The sequence below is a fragment of the Kwoniella botswanensis genome, chromosome 1 (assembly GCF_036426115.1).
Source record: "Kwoniella botswanensis chromosome 1, complete sequence".
In the NCBI taxonomy this organism is placed as follows: Eukaryota; Fungi; Basidiomycota; class Tremellomycetes; order Tremellales; family Cryptococcaceae; genus Kwoniella; species Kwoniella botswanensis.
The window spans coordinates 1,975,327-1,994,274 of NC_088599.1; the positions used below are offsets into that span (position 1 = coordinate 1,975,327).

General features: G+C 45.4%; 7 protein-coding genes across 7 annotated transcripts; 1 reads left to right on the forward strand and 6 right to left on the reverse strand.

The window, feature by feature from the left end:
* Nucleotides 1-110: 110 nt before the first annotated feature.
* L199_000774 (uncharacterized protein) lies at nt 111-1,331 on the reverse strand (the record flags this gene model as incomplete). The annotated part of the gene is made up of 1 exon (XM_064886533.1): nt 111-1,331. The coding sequence occupies one exon, from the start codon at nt 1,329-1,331 to the stop codon at nt 111-113; it is 1,221 nt and encodes a 406-aa protein (XP_064742605.1).
* Nucleotides 1,332-3,937: 2,606 nt separating this feature from the next.
* Nucleotides 3,938-5,191, reverse strand: L199_000775 (uncharacterized protein; the record flags this gene model as incomplete). Its single annotated transcript, XM_064886534.1, has 6 exons — nt 3,938-4,084; nt 4,204-4,392; nt 4,471-4,670; nt 4,745-4,795; nt 4,871-4,921; nt 4,984-5,191. The coding sequence occupies 6 exons, from the start codon at nt 5,189-5,191 to the stop codon at nt 3,938-3,940; spliced, it is 846 nt and encodes a 281-aa protein (XP_064742606.1).
* A 500-nt stretch (nt 5,192-5,691) lies between these two features.
* Nucleotides 5,692-6,606, reverse strand: L199_000776 (uncharacterized protein; the record flags this gene model as incomplete). The annotated part of the gene is made up of 4 exons (XM_064886535.1): nt 5,692-5,721; nt 5,812-5,862; nt 5,928-6,107; nt 6,178-6,606. 4 exons carry the CDS (start codon nt 6,604-6,606, stop codon nt 5,692-5,694), a joined length of 690 nt encoding a protein of 229 aa, XP_064742607.1.
* A 623-nt stretch (nt 6,607-7,229) lies between these two features.
* L199_000777 (uncharacterized protein) lies at nt 7,230-11,990 on the reverse strand (the record flags this gene model as incomplete). Its single annotated transcript, XM_064886536.1, has 9 exons — nt 7,230-7,328; nt 7,409-7,553; nt 7,625-9,956; nt 10,019-10,449; nt 10,514-11,104; nt 11,181-11,436; nt 11,510-11,714; nt 11,827-11,882; nt 11,975-11,990. 9 exons carry the CDS (start codon nt 11,988-11,990, stop codon nt 7,230-7,232), a joined length of 4,131 nt encoding a protein of 1,376 aa, XP_064742608.1.
* Nucleotides 11,991-12,444: 454 nt separating this feature from the next.
* Nucleotides 12,445-13,600, forward strand: L199_000778 (uncharacterized protein; the record flags this gene model as incomplete). The annotated part of the gene is made up of 4 exons (XM_064886537.1): nt 12,445-12,627; nt 12,709-12,992; nt 13,072-13,371; nt 13,441-13,600. 4 exons carry the CDS (start codon nt 12,445-12,447, stop codon nt 13,598-13,600), a joined length of 927 nt encoding a protein of 308 aa, XP_064742609.1.
* A 351-nt stretch (nt 13,601-13,951) lies between these two features.
* On the reverse strand, nt 13,952-14,698 carry L199_000779 (uncharacterized protein; the record flags this gene model as incomplete). The annotated part of the gene is made up of 1 exon (XM_064886538.1): nt 13,952-14,698. One exon carries the CDS (start codon nt 14,696-14,698, stop codon nt 13,952-13,954), a length of 747 nt encoding a protein of 248 aa, XP_064742610.1.
* A 2,587-nt stretch (nt 14,699-17,285) lies between these two features.
* L199_000780 (uncharacterized protein) lies at nt 17,286-18,332 on the reverse strand (the record flags this gene model as incomplete). Its single annotated transcript, XM_064886539.1, has 5 exons — nt 17,286-17,350; nt 17,434-17,683; nt 17,769-17,843; nt 17,952-18,197; nt 18,273-18,332. The coding sequence occupies 5 exons, from the start codon at nt 18,330-18,332 to the stop codon at nt 17,286-17,288; spliced, it is 696 nt and encodes a 231-aa protein (XP_064742611.1).
* Nucleotides 18,333-18,948: the final 616 nt, after the last annotated feature.

Consider the following 18,948-nt stretch of genomic DNA (forward strand, 5'->3'; position numbering starts at 1 on the left):
TACAGTACGTTACGGACGATATAAATCATATGAAACGGATTCGAAAGGAATGGATATACAAGGTCACTGACCATCTTCAATACTACTTACATTAGTTCTGCAGTATTACGTTACCTCTTTTTGGAATCATAATCCCCGCCATCTTCCGGAGTGGATCCCTCGATTGAGGTTTGAGATGGGACAGGAGCGGTGGAAGTCTCCTCTGTTGATGAAGGAGCTGAAGACTCAGCTAGGGAAGATTCACATGAGGTGGTAGGAGCTTCTGCAGTCTCTGAGGTCGAAGTCGTAGGGATAGCAGCTTCGGAAGTTGAAGCGGAAGCAGATTCGGAAATCACAGGAGCTGAAGTCTCAGGAACAGAGGTGGTAGGGGCAACAGCTTCTGAAGTTTCACCAGTCACCGGAGCAGTGGATATGATCGCACTTCCGCTCCCGGTTGGACTGGCAGTCAAGCTACTTTCGAATGATTCGTATATTGACGAAGCGCCTTCTTCACAATCTTCCGAAGGGGATGCCGATGGAGCACTAGTGGTAGGAAGGGAAGCTTCCTCGGTGGTTGGAGCTGCAGGAGCAGAGGTTGACATGGTAGCCCATACTTGTGAACAAGGGCATGACTCGCCATTCTCATCTACGCAACCTTCCTCGGATTGAGTGGGAGTAGCTGCATCAGAGGTAGTGGCAGAAGATCCTTCATCCTCGTCTTCACATTCCTCGGAATCCTCGGGATTCTCGGATTCGGTAGGAGTAGCTGCATCGGTGGTGGTAGGGGAAGGTGTGGAATCGTCTTCTTCCTCTTCACATTCATCGCCTTCATCAGGAGGTGCAGTAGATGCGGGAGGGGCTGCCTCGGATGTGGATTCGACTGGAGCGGGCGCAGAGTTGGTACTTTCGGAAGGGGCGAGGGTCTCTGTGGCAGTTTCCTCGAGGGTATTCGTGCTGGTCGATGGAGCAAAAGTCTCGGACGAAGTTGGAACTTCCCTAGAGGATGCCACCTCGGTCGAAGATGGACTTTCAGTTGGTGTGGCAGCTTCCGAAGTAGTACTTTCCTCAGGAACAGCTTCAGTGGTGGAAGGAACTTCGGTGGATGATGATGGAGATTCAGACGAAACAGCCGAAGTGGATTCTACTGAAGTCGAAGGAACGGATGCCACTTCAGTGGTTGATGTAGGAGCGGAAGCTTCCTCAGTGGTTTCCGGAATACTCGTCTCGGGTGTGTATCTTGCGATGAGTCCGTGGGCATGTCCATTCTCGTTGATTGGTCGAGCAGTCAAGAGTGGGAGCCCGGCCAGGGGAAGTAAGAGGGTGAATAAGGCTTTGAAATTGGTTGATCGCATCTTGGTTGGTTGTTTGTTTGTTGATGGATATTATTCACCAGGGTAAACAGTAAAGATCGAAGTTCAAATATAAATGATAGGAATGACAGAACTGAAAAAATAAAGGGTATTCAAACGAAGAAAGAGAGATAGTGGATCAAGTTCACTGAACTATGTTAGAAACTATCTTGTCTTGACTGATGAGAAAACAGAAAACGACCGTTTAGTCGGACTGATTTATATATACCTTGACATGTCAGTCTCAGTCTTCGTACAGCTACTGTGCTCTACAGAAATGCGCAGAAGACGTAAAGGAGTAGAATGCAAAATTGACACTACCCCTTGATTCGCAGTAGCCCAATTGATTGATTGACCTCCTTGAAAGTGATCTATATCAGTCCTTTCATTCATAAGCAAGACATATGTACTATTTATAAGATCCTTTCACTCGTTACGGGACTGGAAAATAGCTCCATGAATCGATGATCGCACACATCCCTTTCTTGGGAGTGCCACCGAGAGGTGTCATAAGGAAGGTCCTTTAATAAGTTTCGCTGCGTACAGAATGCTACGGGATACGGTACAGCATCACGACAACCGTACAACGATCTTACACCAGCACAATAACTTCGCATCGGTCCATCCTTCGGAGATCAGGAAATCCGGTGGTCAGCGATCTTGGATTCAGAGGAGGTCAAGGGGAAAGAGATTTCATGGTCACGGAAATCGACTCCAGGCAATTAGCCCGTCCCGGGTCATAATCATCACAAACAGGCATGAATTCTACTTCTGTATCGACGAGGTCTACCAGACTAGCATAGAGAGAGAGGCTCATCTTGATCTGCCTTGAGGATATTCAATCCAACTTGCCGTAGAATGATATGCTAGGAATGGCATGAAGTCAATGCAAATCTCTGTATTTACTGGGTCAATGAATGCAGCGACTCACCCTACGGAAAATGCCTCTCAGGTACTGCTGATATAGCAATTACCTATACAAGTTGTCCAGAGACCGATAGACATGCCAGTGCCCCTCAGTCCAGCGCAAAAGGAGGGACATTGAGAACATGGGTATTGCTTCTCGACCTCGGCATTTCCACCATCAACATAGTCCTCCCATTCGCGTTGATGTTCGGCGGCGATGGCATTCCAGTTGGTACAGTTCCAGTCATAGAATTCTTGAGTGAACAAGCCGCTCGCTCTATAATCCTCAAGAGTGTTGGATTCGAAAGAGATGCAGCCCCCCAGCGGCCAAAGTTCTGCTAATTGCCGAATCGGTCAATGGGGTCAGGTCGCACGAAGCTCGAGTCGCAATCGCCTTTGACGATCCAACCGGAACGTATAGAGCCAGAAGGCACAGGATCGGAAGGGTCCCAATTATTTTTGTCATTGTCGATGCCCCAGCGTCCAGCTAGATAGAGTGCTATGGGATATCGTATAATAACAAGGGGCAGTTGACTCCAGGTGTACTGTCGCCAAGTGACTTGTGGAATGAGATCACCCTCAGAGTTGTAGTACAGTTCTTTGCCCTTGAGTTTATAGAGCTCCGTTACCGTTATCGGCATGAAGAGTGAGGATGTGGCCTTGAGAGTTGATAGGAATGATACAACAGACTTTGAGATCCTTTATATATGGCGGATTTGCGATCGTTGAGATGGTATCAAGTCAACAAGGACAAAACTGTAAGATTAAAGCTTTATCGGCCGATTTGACGCGTTGTTGCAAGCGGTGAGATCATAGTATGACATCACGAGCAGGCTTGCATTTGCGCCAAAAAGTTCAAGGCACAAAATGTTTGTGATTGTGAGATAAATCAAAATCTCCTATCTTTGGCCCGACCTCAGCATGCGTATACAATACGGGCTTCAGAGCCTATTAACCTGTTCGACATGCTTGTTCTTGCCACTAAGATAGGTCAGGTTTGCTCGTGAAAGCCGCTCTCGGCCACGGGGCAGACCTGTGGCATGGCTTCTTCTACAACGCAGTGTTGCTCTTATTGCCGGCCATGCTATATGGGACTAACTCTATCATCGGCAAACATCCCCTCTAGATCGGTCACATATCCCGGATCCTGATCAAGGCGCTTCTGAGTGCTTACCACATGCATCACCTTACGAAGGAGTGCGGTCGAAGACATCTGGTTCTTTTTCCCAACCAACGGAACGACTCGCACCATTACGAAATATACAATGACCATTCCCGCCTCGTTTGACTTTGGCTCCGTCTCTTTCGACACAACGTATCGAGGCCGGAACCCGAGGCCATACTATAACTGCCGGAAGCACCCACTGGATCCGCGTCTCAGGTATCATTTCGCTGGCCAATCGCCTATACGTCTTAGATATGCTATGACGGATTGCAGGTATAAGTTGCCACTCAGACTGCTAACCAGAATACGGCTTTTCTGAGCCATTGTGCATGCTTGAATGCGCATCGGGATTCATTCTTTAAGGGAAAGCTATTCAATTTATTGGAGTGATCTCTTGGTCTGTGGAGTGTGGAACCTGTGAACGCATGACAAGTTGTTCGAATGGAAGTGCTATTGTTTTCGCTTTTATTCTACTGTACCTCTCGCATGTACTCTGTACCGGTCATGTATCCGACTCGGCCCCTACGCTGATACTGTATCATCCTTCCTGACAGTCCACAAACTTGCAGCTCCCCTGACATTTATTTTCTGGATCGATATTCTTGAACCAAGGCTCGTCATCCCAAACCGCAAACGCAGGACGGTTCTTCTGATTCCCCGGATCAGGTTGAAATTCAATATCGCACTGATTTAAAGTACAGTATATAGAATATCATTAGTGCAAAACCATATGATTACTGTGAAAGGTTTGAGATCGATGAAACTACTGGATAGTGGAAAGTTTATGATGTACATCTCACTCACCTCGATTCTTTTAGTACATTTACTATCCTTTAAATCAGGTCCCCATGATCCGTTATCAACAGGTTTGTAAATCTCGAATCTCCTTTGAGAGAAATTGGATTTGTTCGCAATCAGTGTTACGGGAAAATTCGTTGGGTTTTTGTTATCCCTCGAAGTGCTTTTATAAGGTGTCTCATTGGCGGTTACATCCTGGTCACAATTCGCATACAAATGTCAGTAGTTGCAGATTGAAGGCCATCTAACAAGAAGAGAGAAACGGACACTCACATACATAATGACGAATTGACCTAACTCGTATGTCAATACTCCAAAGAAATCTTCCTCTTTCGGCGGTTCCGAAGAAGATGAGGTAGGAGAGCTGCTTGATGATATGGAGGTGGAAGAATTGGAGCTTGGTTCAGGTGTGATGGGAGGAGCAGTCTCCCAGGATGTGTATTCAAAGGTCGGAGCAGGTACAGTGGTTGTTGCTGCAATGTGAGAATCGGATGATTAGCTTTTTAACCCATTGGTCATGTTGTTGGGCAGAGGTTATTGATCTTACAGAATATAGTAGAAGTTGTGTCGGAAGAATATGCATCCACGATTGCCGTTGCTACAGAAAGGACCCTGTCAGTCTGACATGACTCACATTGCGCTCTACCACAAAGGGAATTGGCCAGCAACTCACAATACATAGTGGTCGTCAATAACACTGTGGTGGGTTGCGATACGGTCGGATCTACAAGTCCGCATCAGCTCAAACTCCAAACCAGGTCACTTCACATCTTTCTAGCAGCTCACCTGAGGTTGAAACAGTTTCAGTGACATTATAACAAGGAAAGGACCCGTTGGAGCTGGATGTGGCGGCAGGTTCAAACGGTTGGCCAAGGTCAGCATCAGGGATGTTTCTGATTTCGATATTGGCAGAATCAATAGCATTGGGAATTACTCCTCTGGCTTGCTTTATATAGTTTGCGGCTATAAGGATCGAAAGCCATGATGCCTTCATGCTCTCCAGTTTATTCTATGAATTTAATTGAATTGATAGATATGATTATTGCTTTCTGAAAGAGTGTGAAGTTTTGAGTTGGCTATTATATGACATTCATGATTATTTTGGTTGTTCAGTGACTATTTTCTTTTTTGGTTTTTGATTCTTGCCTAGCGAAGAAACGGGTAGTAACAGATATTAGTACATGATTTGAGGTAGTGTAGATATATCACACATACGAAAGATGTATGTGGATGTACGCCTTTGTTATCAGAAAGCCACGCACGACATGACTATACCTTACTTCCTTTATGACTTGCTCTCATGCACGTAGCAGAATACGATATCCTTTGATGGTTGTCTCATACTATGAGGTTTATCTCAAGTTTCACAGATTCATACATACATACATACATACATACATACATACATACATACATACAGGCAGATGATACAGTACAAACCCTCGGTTTATTCACTGATCCTCAGAATCTCCATTGACATTCCCTTCGTCATCATTAGTTATTATCTTCGTCTTTTCCATCGTCCTTTTCGATATCCTCAGCAGTACCCTCACAATCCAACTTGATTAAATTCTTCTCATCCGCCTCTTTCACGAATGGCTTCTAGGTATGTACTTGTACAGAACTCTCATCGGATGACTCTCCAGGAGTAAGACCGATATCGCACTAAGCAATCCTATCTCATCAGTTCGACTCTCTAGTCAGCCGCAACCTGTACTTCGAATACTCACTTTGATAACCTTTATCGGATCCGAATTATCCCAATACCTAGTATCATTATCATTACTTGCATTGCCTGCATCATAAGCTGAAAAGGTCCATGACATATCGACGGTCTTGTTATACGTGTTCATCGAGTAAATAGGTAATGTCTCTGGATCAGCATCATTGCAATAGGTATCTTTTCCGTTCTATCACGAATGCAAGAATCAGGAATCAGCTATCAAGCTCATTTAAACTCGCTTGATAATGTACACTCACATAAGCACAGGTGTAAGGATCGAGCTCTACTATAAAAGCCCCGTATTCCCCATTCTTCTCCTTATTCCAGATGGGAGTGGCACTAGACGTTGGAGCGCTACTCATAGCAGAAGCTGTACTTGTGCCATTACTACTTGCGGCATTAGCGCTGGAACTGGCCGCTTCAGCAGCAAGAGAGGCCAATTTCCCGATCCAATTGGGACTCTCTGAAGTGATTGTGGCCGGCTCGGTAGGGGCACCGTCGCTAGTCGAAGAAGGAGGGTTGCGGGTGGTGATACTTTCAGGGGTCGTGGAGGTGGGTCGATCATCGTCACTTTGTTTCAATGACTGGGTGAGGGTGGATTGAGGTGCTGTAGCAGGTAGAGCTGAAACTGATAGAGGGAGTAAGAGGCCTAAGACGTCAATGACTTGCTGCGGTTTCAAGATCATCGTGGGAGAGGTGGAAGCGTCAAATCAATTGACGATGTGTAGCCGATGCTGTTGGTATGCAATGATTGAACGGCACAGGATAGATTTAAATAAAGTGGTGGACTATACCTCGTGTATGTACAACCTGAGAGCGAATATGCTTCATATGACAGAGTCATAGCGATTTTGGACTTGTTGAAACAAATTCAATCGAGAAGGGGGGATTTATCCACCACTTGATTTTTTCATTCATCCAGAACAAGGATGGGATCTGCATACCTTTGAGACCCTCGCCGATCTTAGCAATCAGGGGGCAAATCCAAGAAAGGTACAACAGCTGATGATGATCTTCTAACACGGATCTTTTCGCTTGCGTTTATTAATATTGATCACTCGTACAAAGTCCAATATACATATCTCGATGATATATATCATCGACATATCCATTCGAGTCTGTGCCAACTTGCAGTGAGCTCGATACTGTACCCCAATGAGAATAGCACATGCCATTCTAATTCATATTCATATTCATATTCCTTTCATTCTGTGTTATGTATATTAAGTTCAAACATTTATCTTACATCGTACATCCTGTATTGATTGCCACTTATGCTGATTAATCATTCCAAACATCTGTTGTCCATCTAAGCAGATAACAAGACATTCAACGCTTTCTGGAAATCATATCCATTTGCAGCTAACGCCTCAACCACTAGACCTCTCGAGAATCCCATAGCGCATAGCTAAAATAACAAGCCATCTCAATCAGCATCATGTCATCCAAAGCGTCAAAGACAACAAACACGATTGATTGTAAATTCACCTTCTTAACATCCTCTATATCATCCGGCTGGGCGGTACTGGGTCTTCTCTCAGGCATCTTAGGAGCTTGTAATTTTGGCTCTTGCTGGGTAGGTGGTGGTCCGGATGGAGATGCAAAAGCATCATCATGGGGTAGCGAACTGGATCTACAAATTAACCAAAAGGTCAGTCACAGGCATTATGTGAACGAAGTAAGGGGGAAGACAGAATGACTCACCCTGAAGGTTCAAAATCACCTCCGAATGCATCATCAAAGCTCAACCCTTTCTGTTCGCCTTGCCCTTGCCCGTGTGTGGTGGGAGCAGGTTGACTACCACTGCCATATCCCCACTCATCAAATCTTTGCTGTGGGCTCACCATCTCGTAGCTCTTTGACGTACTTGCATTTGATCCATTTGAGTTATCCGATCCACCATTGTTTACGTTGACAGTGGCATTGTTTTGAGTGTGAGGAGGTACGTTTTCAAATTCATCATCGAAATTAGCGAAATCGTCGTCAAAGGCTGAAGAAGAGGCTGGTGCTTGATTGTTAGATTGTACGGGAGCTGAACTAGATTGATCAACTTGAGCAGGTGGTAAATCCGAGAAATCGAATTCATCTTCATCAAAGGACGCAGTCTTAGGTGCATTGCCGTGAGATTCGGCGATTGTGGAGGAAGTCACAGGCGCACCGAAAGGATCGAATTCGTCTGCTCTCGGGGTAGCTGCAGGTGCAGGAGTCGATTTCTGGGATGGTGGCGGGGGTGCATGTCGCCTTACTTTGGTAGGTGTAGGCTCCTCGATCGATAAAATAGGTGGAGCTAAAGCCGGTTCAGCAGTAGAAGGGGGTTGTTCGACTTTGGTCTCCTGTTGAGGTTCAAAGTCATCGAACTCATCGCCTTTTGGCTGAGAACCATATCCCTTTCTTGGTCCTTCCAAATCCTCAGGCCCTTCCTCCTCATCATCACTGGACTCAGCATCCTCAGCTCTGACTTCTTGCGCTAACCCGCTAGGTGGTAAAGGGGCTTTGACGGATGCAGGTGAGTTTCCAAGTCCGCTGGAGGTCACTTCCGTAGCGGGTGTTCCGGGGATGCTTTCAGGAGCGACAGCTTGAGTGGAGAAAGTCCTTTCGGCTTCAGGTCGAGCAGCCAGTTCAGCTGGAATAGCGGATTTGGGAATCCCACTTGGTATGCCTTCTTCGAGACCATTTTGCTCATCTGAAAGACCTAATTCATTGGTAGTATCGGGTTTATCGAAGTCCGCGAAAGCGCTGTCGAAATCTTTAGATGCACCAGCATTGGGCGCTTCACCAGCAAATTCCGCGGTAGGCGCCTCAGCTGGCTTGGTGGAGGTAGCAGTGAAAGAATCACCAAATCCAGAGTCGAAGTCATCGAAACCACTCTGATCAGCAGCTTTGGGGGTTGATGGAGCTCCGAATGGATCAGTCGAATCCTTGGTGGACGGTGCATCGAAGGGATCCGCTTCTTCACCCGTGCTTGAAGGTACCGGAGTCTTTTGTTCGTCGAAATTTGAAGTTGCACCGAAAGGATCAACTTCTTTATCCTTGGATTCAGTCTTGGCTTCGGGGGATTCACGAGAGACAGCATCTTTGGCAGCATCGTAAAGAGTTTCCGCGCCAGCAACGGCTACACCAGCAGCTGCGCCGACGGCGGCGGTGACCCCGGCAAGAGCAGCAATACCGAAGCTGGGAGAAGTAGGTTCCTCTGCTTGAGGCGGTGGTGAGACGGTTTGAGCAGGGGGTTGAGGTGGTGATGGAGCCGAACGAGCACCTGCCAATCTCTCGAATGGGTTGTTTGATCTGGTTGAAGTGCCAGTAGGAGCAGGACTGAGGGCTTGAGGAGTGGCGGGGAGAGGTACGGTAGAAGCTATCGAAGGTGAAAATACAGCAGTGGGTTGAGTAGGTGGACTAGCATGTTGGGGAGGTGACGAGGCTCTTTCCAACTCGGTTTTGTCCTCTTCAATCTCTTGTTCGGTATCCTTGATTTCCTCCTGCACAGTGTCTCTTCCTCCTTCAGCAGTCGAAAGTTGTTTCTTGGCGATACTCAACATCCCTTTTTGTTGTCTAGCTTCTTTTCGCAACTTCTCCAAAACCAGTTTCATGCCTGTCTTCTCCTCTTCAACCTCTTTCATCATCTTCTGCAGACCCCTGATCTCCTCCTTATCCCGCAGAAGAGCTTGTTCAAGTTCGTCTTTCTCCGATCTCATCGCTGAAAGGTCCGATTCCGCAGATATCACTTCACTTTCCAATTTTCGATGTCGTTCTTTCTGTTCGCCAACTTTGATACGTAGATCCGCAACAGCTTTCGTCTCGGTTTGGTATCGTGATCGTGCTGATGACAGTTTCGCTTCAAGCTCTTCCAACTGCTCGGCAGATGATTTAGCTGTGCTGTCCAACTCAGCGTGAGTCTTCTCTAGCTCTGACAAATTCTTCGTCGTGTTGGCTAGCTGATTTTGCTTGTTGCCGAACTCAGCAGAATGATCAGGCACCGCTGATGGCTTGTCCTCTGCCGAATCGTCTCCAAGCAGATCGCCACCTCGCGCTGCTGGGGCTGAGAGCCGAGTCAGCTTTACTAGCATTGCGTGAATAGCAGATGGATAAACAGTTACTCACCGAAAGGTGCCATACCGAAACCACCTGCAGGTTGTTGACCCGTATGAGCAGGTGACACAGTCTTCTGACCGGTACTTTGAGCAGTCATCCTTCTGGCAGGAGGTGGAGGGGGTTGAGGCAAGAAAGCGGAAGTTGAGAACGGCTGAGCTTGGGCTTGCGGTTGCGGTTGAGGACTAGTAGCTTTGGGCGTAGGAGCGGGTTCATCATCTCCAAAGACATCGAATAGATCCTTAGTCGCACTACTAGCACCTTGACTAGACAAGACTTCCTGAGCGCCATTTCCGTATGTCTCACGTAGAGAAGGGGGCACAAGACTGTTGGGTAAGGAAGAGGGAACATCTTGACCAGCTAGCTTGGTATTGATGAGGTGCATAGCTACTGCGAATTCATCTCGAGTGAGTTTACCTTCTTTTCGTATGTCGGCAAGATCCCTGTATGTGCCATGAAGCAAATAGTCATCATCCATACTGAACCGAATTGTTTGGAGTCACTCACCAGATTGCGGCAAGAGTATTCTCATCCAATTGGCTTTGCAACATAAATGGTACAGCGACATCGCCCTCTATCACACCTTTGTTTTGCGTATCAAGTTGCGAGAAGAACTGATCCGAAGTGGCTTTGGCTTGAGGGGTGACATCCCACGATTGTTGCTGCTGAGCAGGAGCGAAGCCTGACATCTGTCTCTGTGGACCACCGAATGAAGAAGTAGATGGTATGGTCGAGAAGCTCGAGGACGTAGGTGGACTAGCAAAAGACTTTTGAGGAGCACTTGCACGAGGTGGTGTTGACACTCCCGTGGCACTTTGACCTGTTCTTTGAGGTTGTAGAATCCCTCCTCCCATTCCACCGGTATATTGAGGTCTGACAGGACTAGGGACCGCCCCCCCAGTATGTTGTCGTGAGATTGGACTGGCAGGAGCTTTGGGTGGTGGAGCTCTACCGCCTGAAGCAGTCTCGTACAATCCGTTTGGAAGGGTAGGAGGGAGATTCAAGCTGGAGTTGGCCATGCAGCTTTGAATGAGGAACATTCCAATTACAAAGTCTGTAAGATCGAGTGATCCTCTTCCTTGAGTGTCTGCGAGGTTCCTGTGAAGATCAAACGATATTAGTTTCTGCTTGTTGGGTTGACGACAACATTGTACTAGTAGTGCAGCTAACTCACCAGATCTGACCGAGTTTATCATAGCTCAAACCACTTTTCAGGAACATATCTCGGGCCTTGTCGCCTGAGACCAGACCATTACTTGGACCTGCATTGGCGAAGAGACGGGTGAATTTGGCTCTATCGGTAGGAGTGAGAGTTGGCAGACCAGAGCCGGTAGTATGAGCTGAAAGTGGTGGTTGAGGTCTTTGACCTGTGAGCTGAGGCTGGATTGCAGGTGGTGGTGGACCTTTATCGAATGTAGGCAGAGGTCCAGCTGTGAAAGACAAAGTGTTATAAATAAGTGACTGATGATCGCCAAGACTGTGTCATATGAATCTACAACATACCTTTATTGGCCAGGGTGTCATCTACGGTAGTAACACCTCCCTTCTGTAACCATCCAATTGCCCTCGCAGCTTTATACCATCCTTCTTTAGTCAGAAATCCATTGTTGTCTGGATCTGCCAACGCCCACACTTCGCCTAGAGAGGTAGTAGGGAGATTCGACGAGGTAAGGAATGGGTAGGCATCTTGACCTGGAAGGATGCCAGTCTGTGGATGAGTTCGCACAGATCAGCCAACAAGACAACGGAAAGCGTAATGACAGGTCGTTCACTGTCGTGGAACTTGGGAGAGAACGCAGATGCGATGAAGAACCACTTACATTATCCTTATCTACGATAGCAAACAGCTGATCGTAATACTGCTTCTCCTGTGGAGCTGAGGGTATATGATTATATATCAGCCTTCGGTACAAAGAAACAGAGCAATTCTTGGCTATTGTCAACAGCAGATGATGCGGTTCAGCTCACAATAAGATGCAGCCATCTTTGATTATGTTCTTATGTCTATCCCTCCTGATATATCTAGACCTGGGACGTTTCAGACCCTGAATTGATGGTCGTTCGCTGGATGATGGGGGAAGACCGATAGAAGGAGAGGATGAAGGAGTCGATGAGAGGTGATATAGCGATGTAAGCTATGGTTCAGATCGGATCAAGATGGTCAATACGATTAAAGCAGAGGTATGCTGTGAATGGTGCTTGCTGTTGTGGTTCAACGTCATCCTCATCCTCACCCTCCTCATCATTTGCCGGCCCGAGCCATCTCTATGATCTCTTAGATGGGTGGCTCATTTAATCATAATCCATATGCAGCCTCCACTCTAGCAGATCCAAGCAAGGATGCATACGAACAGCTTTGGAAAAAGTCATTCACCCGACAAAGCATCATCCTTCAATCATCATTCATCGCTCGCTCACCTCAAGCAAAAGTGATCAACATGACAGCAGCTACAGCCCAGCCACCGTCTACCTCCACGATGAGTGGTAAATCAGTGTTCTCAGCTCCCGGATGGGTGAAATCGTTCTATTCGAAATTCCCTTTAGTAGTGCTTGAACAGGAGGACGAGGTGGATTGGAAACTTCGAGCTAGGCAGGGGGAAGATCATGCTGTTGAATTATGGGTGAGCGGTCTCTCTCGTATCTACCGTATCATCCGGTCCAGTTCTGCTCAAGTCAACTGATATCGAATTTGGATTGTAAAGATACATCCCCCTTCACCCTCTTCTTCTTCCAGCCATCACCCGCACTCGCACTATCGATCCTGGACATCCTCCTCTCCTTCCTCACTTCGTACTCAACTATTATTCCTTCTCCGCGAGACATCCACAGACGTACCTGTATCTTTCAGATCATGGCCCAACGAGAATTCCGCTCCTGGAGGTACTTTGCCTACGTTACATATCCTGCATCAGGATAGGTTATTGGCGACTGATGAGATCAGAGGTTGGTTGGAGAGTACGTACCCTTTGAAAGGCAAAGGAAAGGGGTGAGTTTCTCTTCACCGCTACTGAATAGGTCAAGTCAAGGTCCTTTATTGACATTGATCATCCTATAATATAATATAGATTACAAGGTCTTCCTTCTCAAGAAACCTACGATCGTGCGGTTTCCCTCTCCCACCTAGTCTTAGGTAACCTATTACCAGCATATCTCGCCTCGTTACCCACTCGACCATCAAATTTTCACCTCATGTTTCCTATCCCTCCTCGACTCTCCGCTGGACTCACTACGCCCTTGCCTGCTTCTCTAACGGGCGATTCGAGGGATATAGATACAGATGAAGTGACAAGGAAAGGTGTAGATGCTCTTGATGCTTTAGCAATCATATTGGAAAATACAAATACGGGATGGCTCTTCGACGCAAGGTACGCTATCATCTAGACTCCTGACGGAACGAGGATCTCTTTTGTATGCTAACGACGACGTTCACACAGACATCCAACGTCGATAGATGCCTTGGTCACCTCCCATCTGCACGTCATTTACTCTTTACCTCCTTCGACGGTGCTACGGAGTACCATCGACTCAAGGCCGACTTTGGGTGAATATGTAGATAGAGTATTGGATTATGCTGAACAGCGTATAAAGAAGTAAACATTGGAAGTATGATGAAAATGCATTTTCATGGTATGTGATCTAAGATATGATGATACAGGGAGTTTAGGGAGCCTGACATGTCAACAATAGATGCAGATTGGTACATCATCCAAACATGATCTCGCACTATACACTGATCTGATAGAACATTACTGACAGACAGACAGACAGACAGACAGACAGATATATGAATAATTGAAACAAGTTGAACATTCTTTTCTGAATATTCGGGATTGATTGTCTTTATAAAAATGATGTAAACAGTACTGAAATATCCTTGTCATCGCTGCACTGACCATACCCTATCACTGATCACTCATTGCAACGTGAGATTCCCCTGACTACCGATCACGGCAATCTATAACCTTCCGATATGGATTGAAGATTTATCCCCTGTGCTATCGCTCTTGTCAAGTATTGTCTTGATGAAGGTCCAGCGACAGGCATGTCGATGTCGTCAGGATGCTGGGGAAGCTGGGGCGTCGTGGTCCTACAGTACGGAATTGGACTTTGCTCGTCATCCTTAGCGTTGAAGGAAGCAGAGTGAGACGATTCGGATCCGGATCCCGTTTCGAGGGTGTAAGACGATCCCGATGGTGATCTCAATGAGATGGAGGTAGTGGTGTGTCTACGGTAGTGTGCTGATGAACCGTTGGGATCAGGTGATCCTGTATTTGAAATATCACCAATTGACACCTTTGAAGAAGTCGTCCAACCATCCTTCTTCGACGGAGATAAGAGTAATGGTTTCGAAGTTAACAACCGTTTTGCCTCCTTCTTCTGCCCATCCCTACTACCACTAACCCTAGGTCGCTCATATCTATGTCCATGATTACTAATACCTTGAGCATACCTGTAACACTTTTCAGCTTGACCCGAACCAATATCAATGTCCGTATCGATATCGATATCAAAATTTTTAATCCCTATATTTCCTCCAAGAGCCAAAGCCCCTCTCCAAAATTCTTTATAACAAGGTAACAGACCATCTCCTCTCTCTTTTTGTTTTTCCTTTAGCCGATGTCGTTCCAGTTCCAATTTCGACCTTCTACGCAATTTCATCTTCCCGTCAACTTTCCCGTCAGCTTTGGACATGCCTCTCCCCCTCTTTTCGTATTCCTCTTTCTGCTCTGCTTTCCTCTTCAACTCGCGACCACGCAGATCCTCAATGTAATATAAGTGTACGACAGAGTATGGGAGGATATCTTGGGATCGAAGAGGTTGAAATGGGATGATTGGGTCGGAAGTCAATTTGTGTTGGAGAATAAAAGAGTTGGGAGAGAGATGTTCGTGAAGCTACGATTGGTGAGTGATAGTGAACATTTTAGCGGTGCAATTCTGAATGTTGGTGAGAGATATTATGGTAGTTGGGTTGTATCATCATCGAGGTGTCATATTGATGGGGATCTGATCAACTCACGCAGATAGATTCGACGAGATCTTCAGAAGTACCATACCGATTTACCCAAACGTGAAATTGTTTACCTCGTTTATGCTCGGTCTGCAGAGCAGCAAAGATACTGTATCAATATCACGGGATGACATATTGGGTTCAACAAAGGGACACTATAAACCCTTCTCTTCGTCACATCCCTTTGGGTCTTTCCTCTTTCGATCTCAAAGGTACAAATCTCATGTACAGAATGCGGGTAAAGGAGCGGATACGAACTCACACCTACAAAGATCATCATCATTTCAGGATCCATCATATCGGGTGTTGAATCACTTTGGGTGGAAAGTGAAAAGGTATCGGTGAATTTTGTGGAATATGATCGAGTGAGAATATAGGATATAAATAAGGATAGGTACAGTATAGGGAGTATCGTTAGGGTTATAAAGGATTATATGGTATATAGTGAATAAGACATTGTTGGTTGGGTTATCCCCAGAAAAAAAGAAAGAAAACCAAAAAAGAAGAAAAGTGAAATTCAAGATATCAATATTTATACTGTAAAGCATCACCCATGAAACCCAAACTCCTGTGGTCTGTAATCGGTTGATTCGACATCGTTGATGAGGTGATAGACTGAAAACAAACGATCAGAAGTCAAAGAAAAGAAGAGGTCAAACCGTCTACTAGAGCAATGCATTACACTAGAATATACCGAAACCTTATGATGGTACTTTTCCCTTTTCCCGACCAGGTGCAATGCCACTCTCTTTGCTCATGCCGCATGAGTGCGTTAGCTTCGGATCAATGGCTTCGTGAAGATAAAGTGGCACCAGTTCGGATTTATTTCATCTTCAGTAATATCGATCCATTCGCTTTTGAATCCAAGCTGTGCAAAATAAGGACTTATAACATGAGACATAGATCAAAGAAAAGAAATAGATAAAGGCATGGATGAGATCTTCGATCATCAATCATCAATCTTCAAATATCACATTCCTATCCCAAGGGTTGTACCGGTCAAGGTGTAACTCAAGAAGGGTTAGGAACATTCCAAATCTATGAGTTGCCCTAACTGTTTTTGTTTTTTTTTTTTTTTTTTTTTTTAAAAAAAAAAAAATATGGTTCAGTTCCCGTTGATCGCATCATTGTTAGAAGAGTTACAACAAGGTTACTTTAGTTCGTGTGATCCCTAGGTATTGTAGCTGGTCGGGAAAAGGGGTACTTACTGTATTTGATATCGGACTTTGAAGTGGGGTGTATTTCGCTTACATCGGACATGAACCCAGCGCATTCATGGTATGGTAAGTGTATGGTCCTTTCTTGACTCCATGACAAACAGTACGGTCCTTTTAGACGTACTGTCGGGGGAAGGGCGGGGCGCAATACAGTATTGTGTCGGGTTTTCTCTTATTTTTGGGGAAAGGGATGTTAAAGTGATTTTTGAATTCTTGATACGAGACTCCCATCAATCATACGATGTGAAAAAGGGGTTTAATGATCATATCGGAAAGAAATAACAGCCGATCTTTTTGATCGACCGAAGAAGAAAAAAGGTTGATATTCGAAACGATGATGTGTACACCTGTTTGACATGCATTGTAAGTAAACCGCCATCACCATGTTCAACATCAGTCCACAAGAAAGACATATACTAAGAACCGTGAATGATATTGTCATTGATGAATGTTGTAACTCAGTTTCTTCCATCAAGACAAATCCTCCTTCTTTATCAATGATAATAAACACGAGTAGTACAGTACTCGTATCACTGACCGTCGCTGGGTTGAACCTTAACCACGGCAACTACAGTACTCAACGCTACATCGCTCCTCATCAGATCTTACCTCCCACCATAGATGTCACACACAATCGCTGAACATGGCGATCACAAGTCATTCCCAATCTCAATTTCATTCCCAATTCAGTTGACCGAAGACCGAGATCCAGCAGTTTTAACACTAGCTTTTAGCTTCTATGTAGAACTTTATCTGATGATCAGAGTGGCAACAAGGTTAGTCGTAGACGGTGGAATGTATGTGTGCATTGTATTTTGATTCGCACCGACCCTTCCGGCCGGATCATGCTGTGTGTTGTGGGTGTGTGAGAGCCATGTTCGGAACCTTTCCTGACTAATCGTCGATCATAGTACAGTATTTAGGTTTGATCGTATGAGGATATGTTGAAATTCAATATGATGCATGTTAATACGGCTACAACTCTGCTTGATCTTCCTTTACTGCGAATCAATCCAGACTCTTCAAACGGCCTTGACTTTGGCTTGCAATCACTTTAAGCAGAAAGAAGGATTTCTTTAAGTTTTTCACCTAATGCTCCAGCCGAAGCGGGATTTTGACCTATATGGGCCATCAGTCAGTATGTAATCTGATTACGATCACACCACATCCGGATGATCTTGTTTAAATGGGATTGAACATACCAGTCAAAACACCACCATCATAAACAACTTTAACACCCCAATCTTCCGTTCTAACAAATTTAGCACCCAATTCTTTCAATTTATCTTCAGGGCTGAAAGGTAGAGTATTGACGAAATCGTTATAGGGAGTTTGGGCTTCTTCAGAATTGGTGAATACAGTAGCTTCGATACCGTTGAAGATCGATTCGGAAGAATTGGGTTTCTTAGCTCCGATTAGGGCAGCTGGACCGTGACATACGGCTGAGACGACCTATCATTACGATGTGAGTCAGTCAAGGTTGACTACTTGGAAGATGGGGACGGAGTATTAGGTCGTACAATTGTAATGTACTTACCTTCTTGGATGCGTAGAAATCTTCGACGAGTTTGGCAAATTCTTTACTTGGTGCAAGATCGATGAGAGGACCGTGCTAACAACCAGACAAACGGCAGTCAGTATTTAAACGTATACAAACAGGAAGAATTGTCTGGCGTTGTATCACGAGAGTGTGTGAGAGAGAGAGGGACGAGTTACTCACCCCACCAACAACGAAAATCGCCAAATAATCATCCGCCTTAACATCCGATATCTTCTTAGTGTTCTTTACCAACGCTTGAGCTTTGGGATCACTCAAGAACTTAACTGATTCATCATCGGTGAACATCTTCTTGGAAGTTTCATCCAATGGTACAGCACCTCCTTTGGTGGATGCAGCTTCGATGTTGAAATCCTTAGATAGGACATAGTACGGATGAGCTGCTTCGGGAAGATACCATCCTGTTTCCTATTGACAGATTAAACCTTGTTAGTCACAGTCTCCTGCAAGTACCAGTACAGTAAGAGGAATGAGATGACTCACTTTACCGTCTAATACCTTGTCGGCAGAGGTGAAGATGAATAAGATTGATCCTTTTGACATTGTAGAATTTGTTGGGGTTACTCGAATGGAATTGACTGTTTGAGATAAGATTGCTTTGCTTTATGTGTTGGGTTGCTGGAAGATATGTTCTTTATATATCTTTTGTGATTATGAAATGATTGTTCATCACATATGCATTCACCGTTATCTGATAGATCTGTTTAGTCAACATCTTAGCTTGGGCCTGTGTATGACGTGTGATCAGCTAAGAATGTGGAGGCATCTCCCGCACTTGCCACTCCCCGATTTTAACGGGGTACTTACCCCTCCACTTTACAGCGTGATTTGACATAATCAAGTTCACATAAGACACTAAACCCTCCACTTCGAAGACATCGTGCTTTCAATCATCGAACTCAGCTAGATGATTATTCAAGCGAGATTATCTCTATAATGTTTCTAGAACGTACCATCAAAGGTCAGTGGAGGATGAAGGGGTGGGATTATAGTGTACACTACCTGTCAACGGGGACGTTCATAACAAAAGCAAATAGATTTACTACCTTTGATTTACCTCAATAAGCTAAAGGTGCTAGTTCGTGGTATGGTCGGTGGAGTGCAAGGAGAAACATACTTGGTCAAAGGGCTAACGACGGAGAATGTGGGAAGATTGACC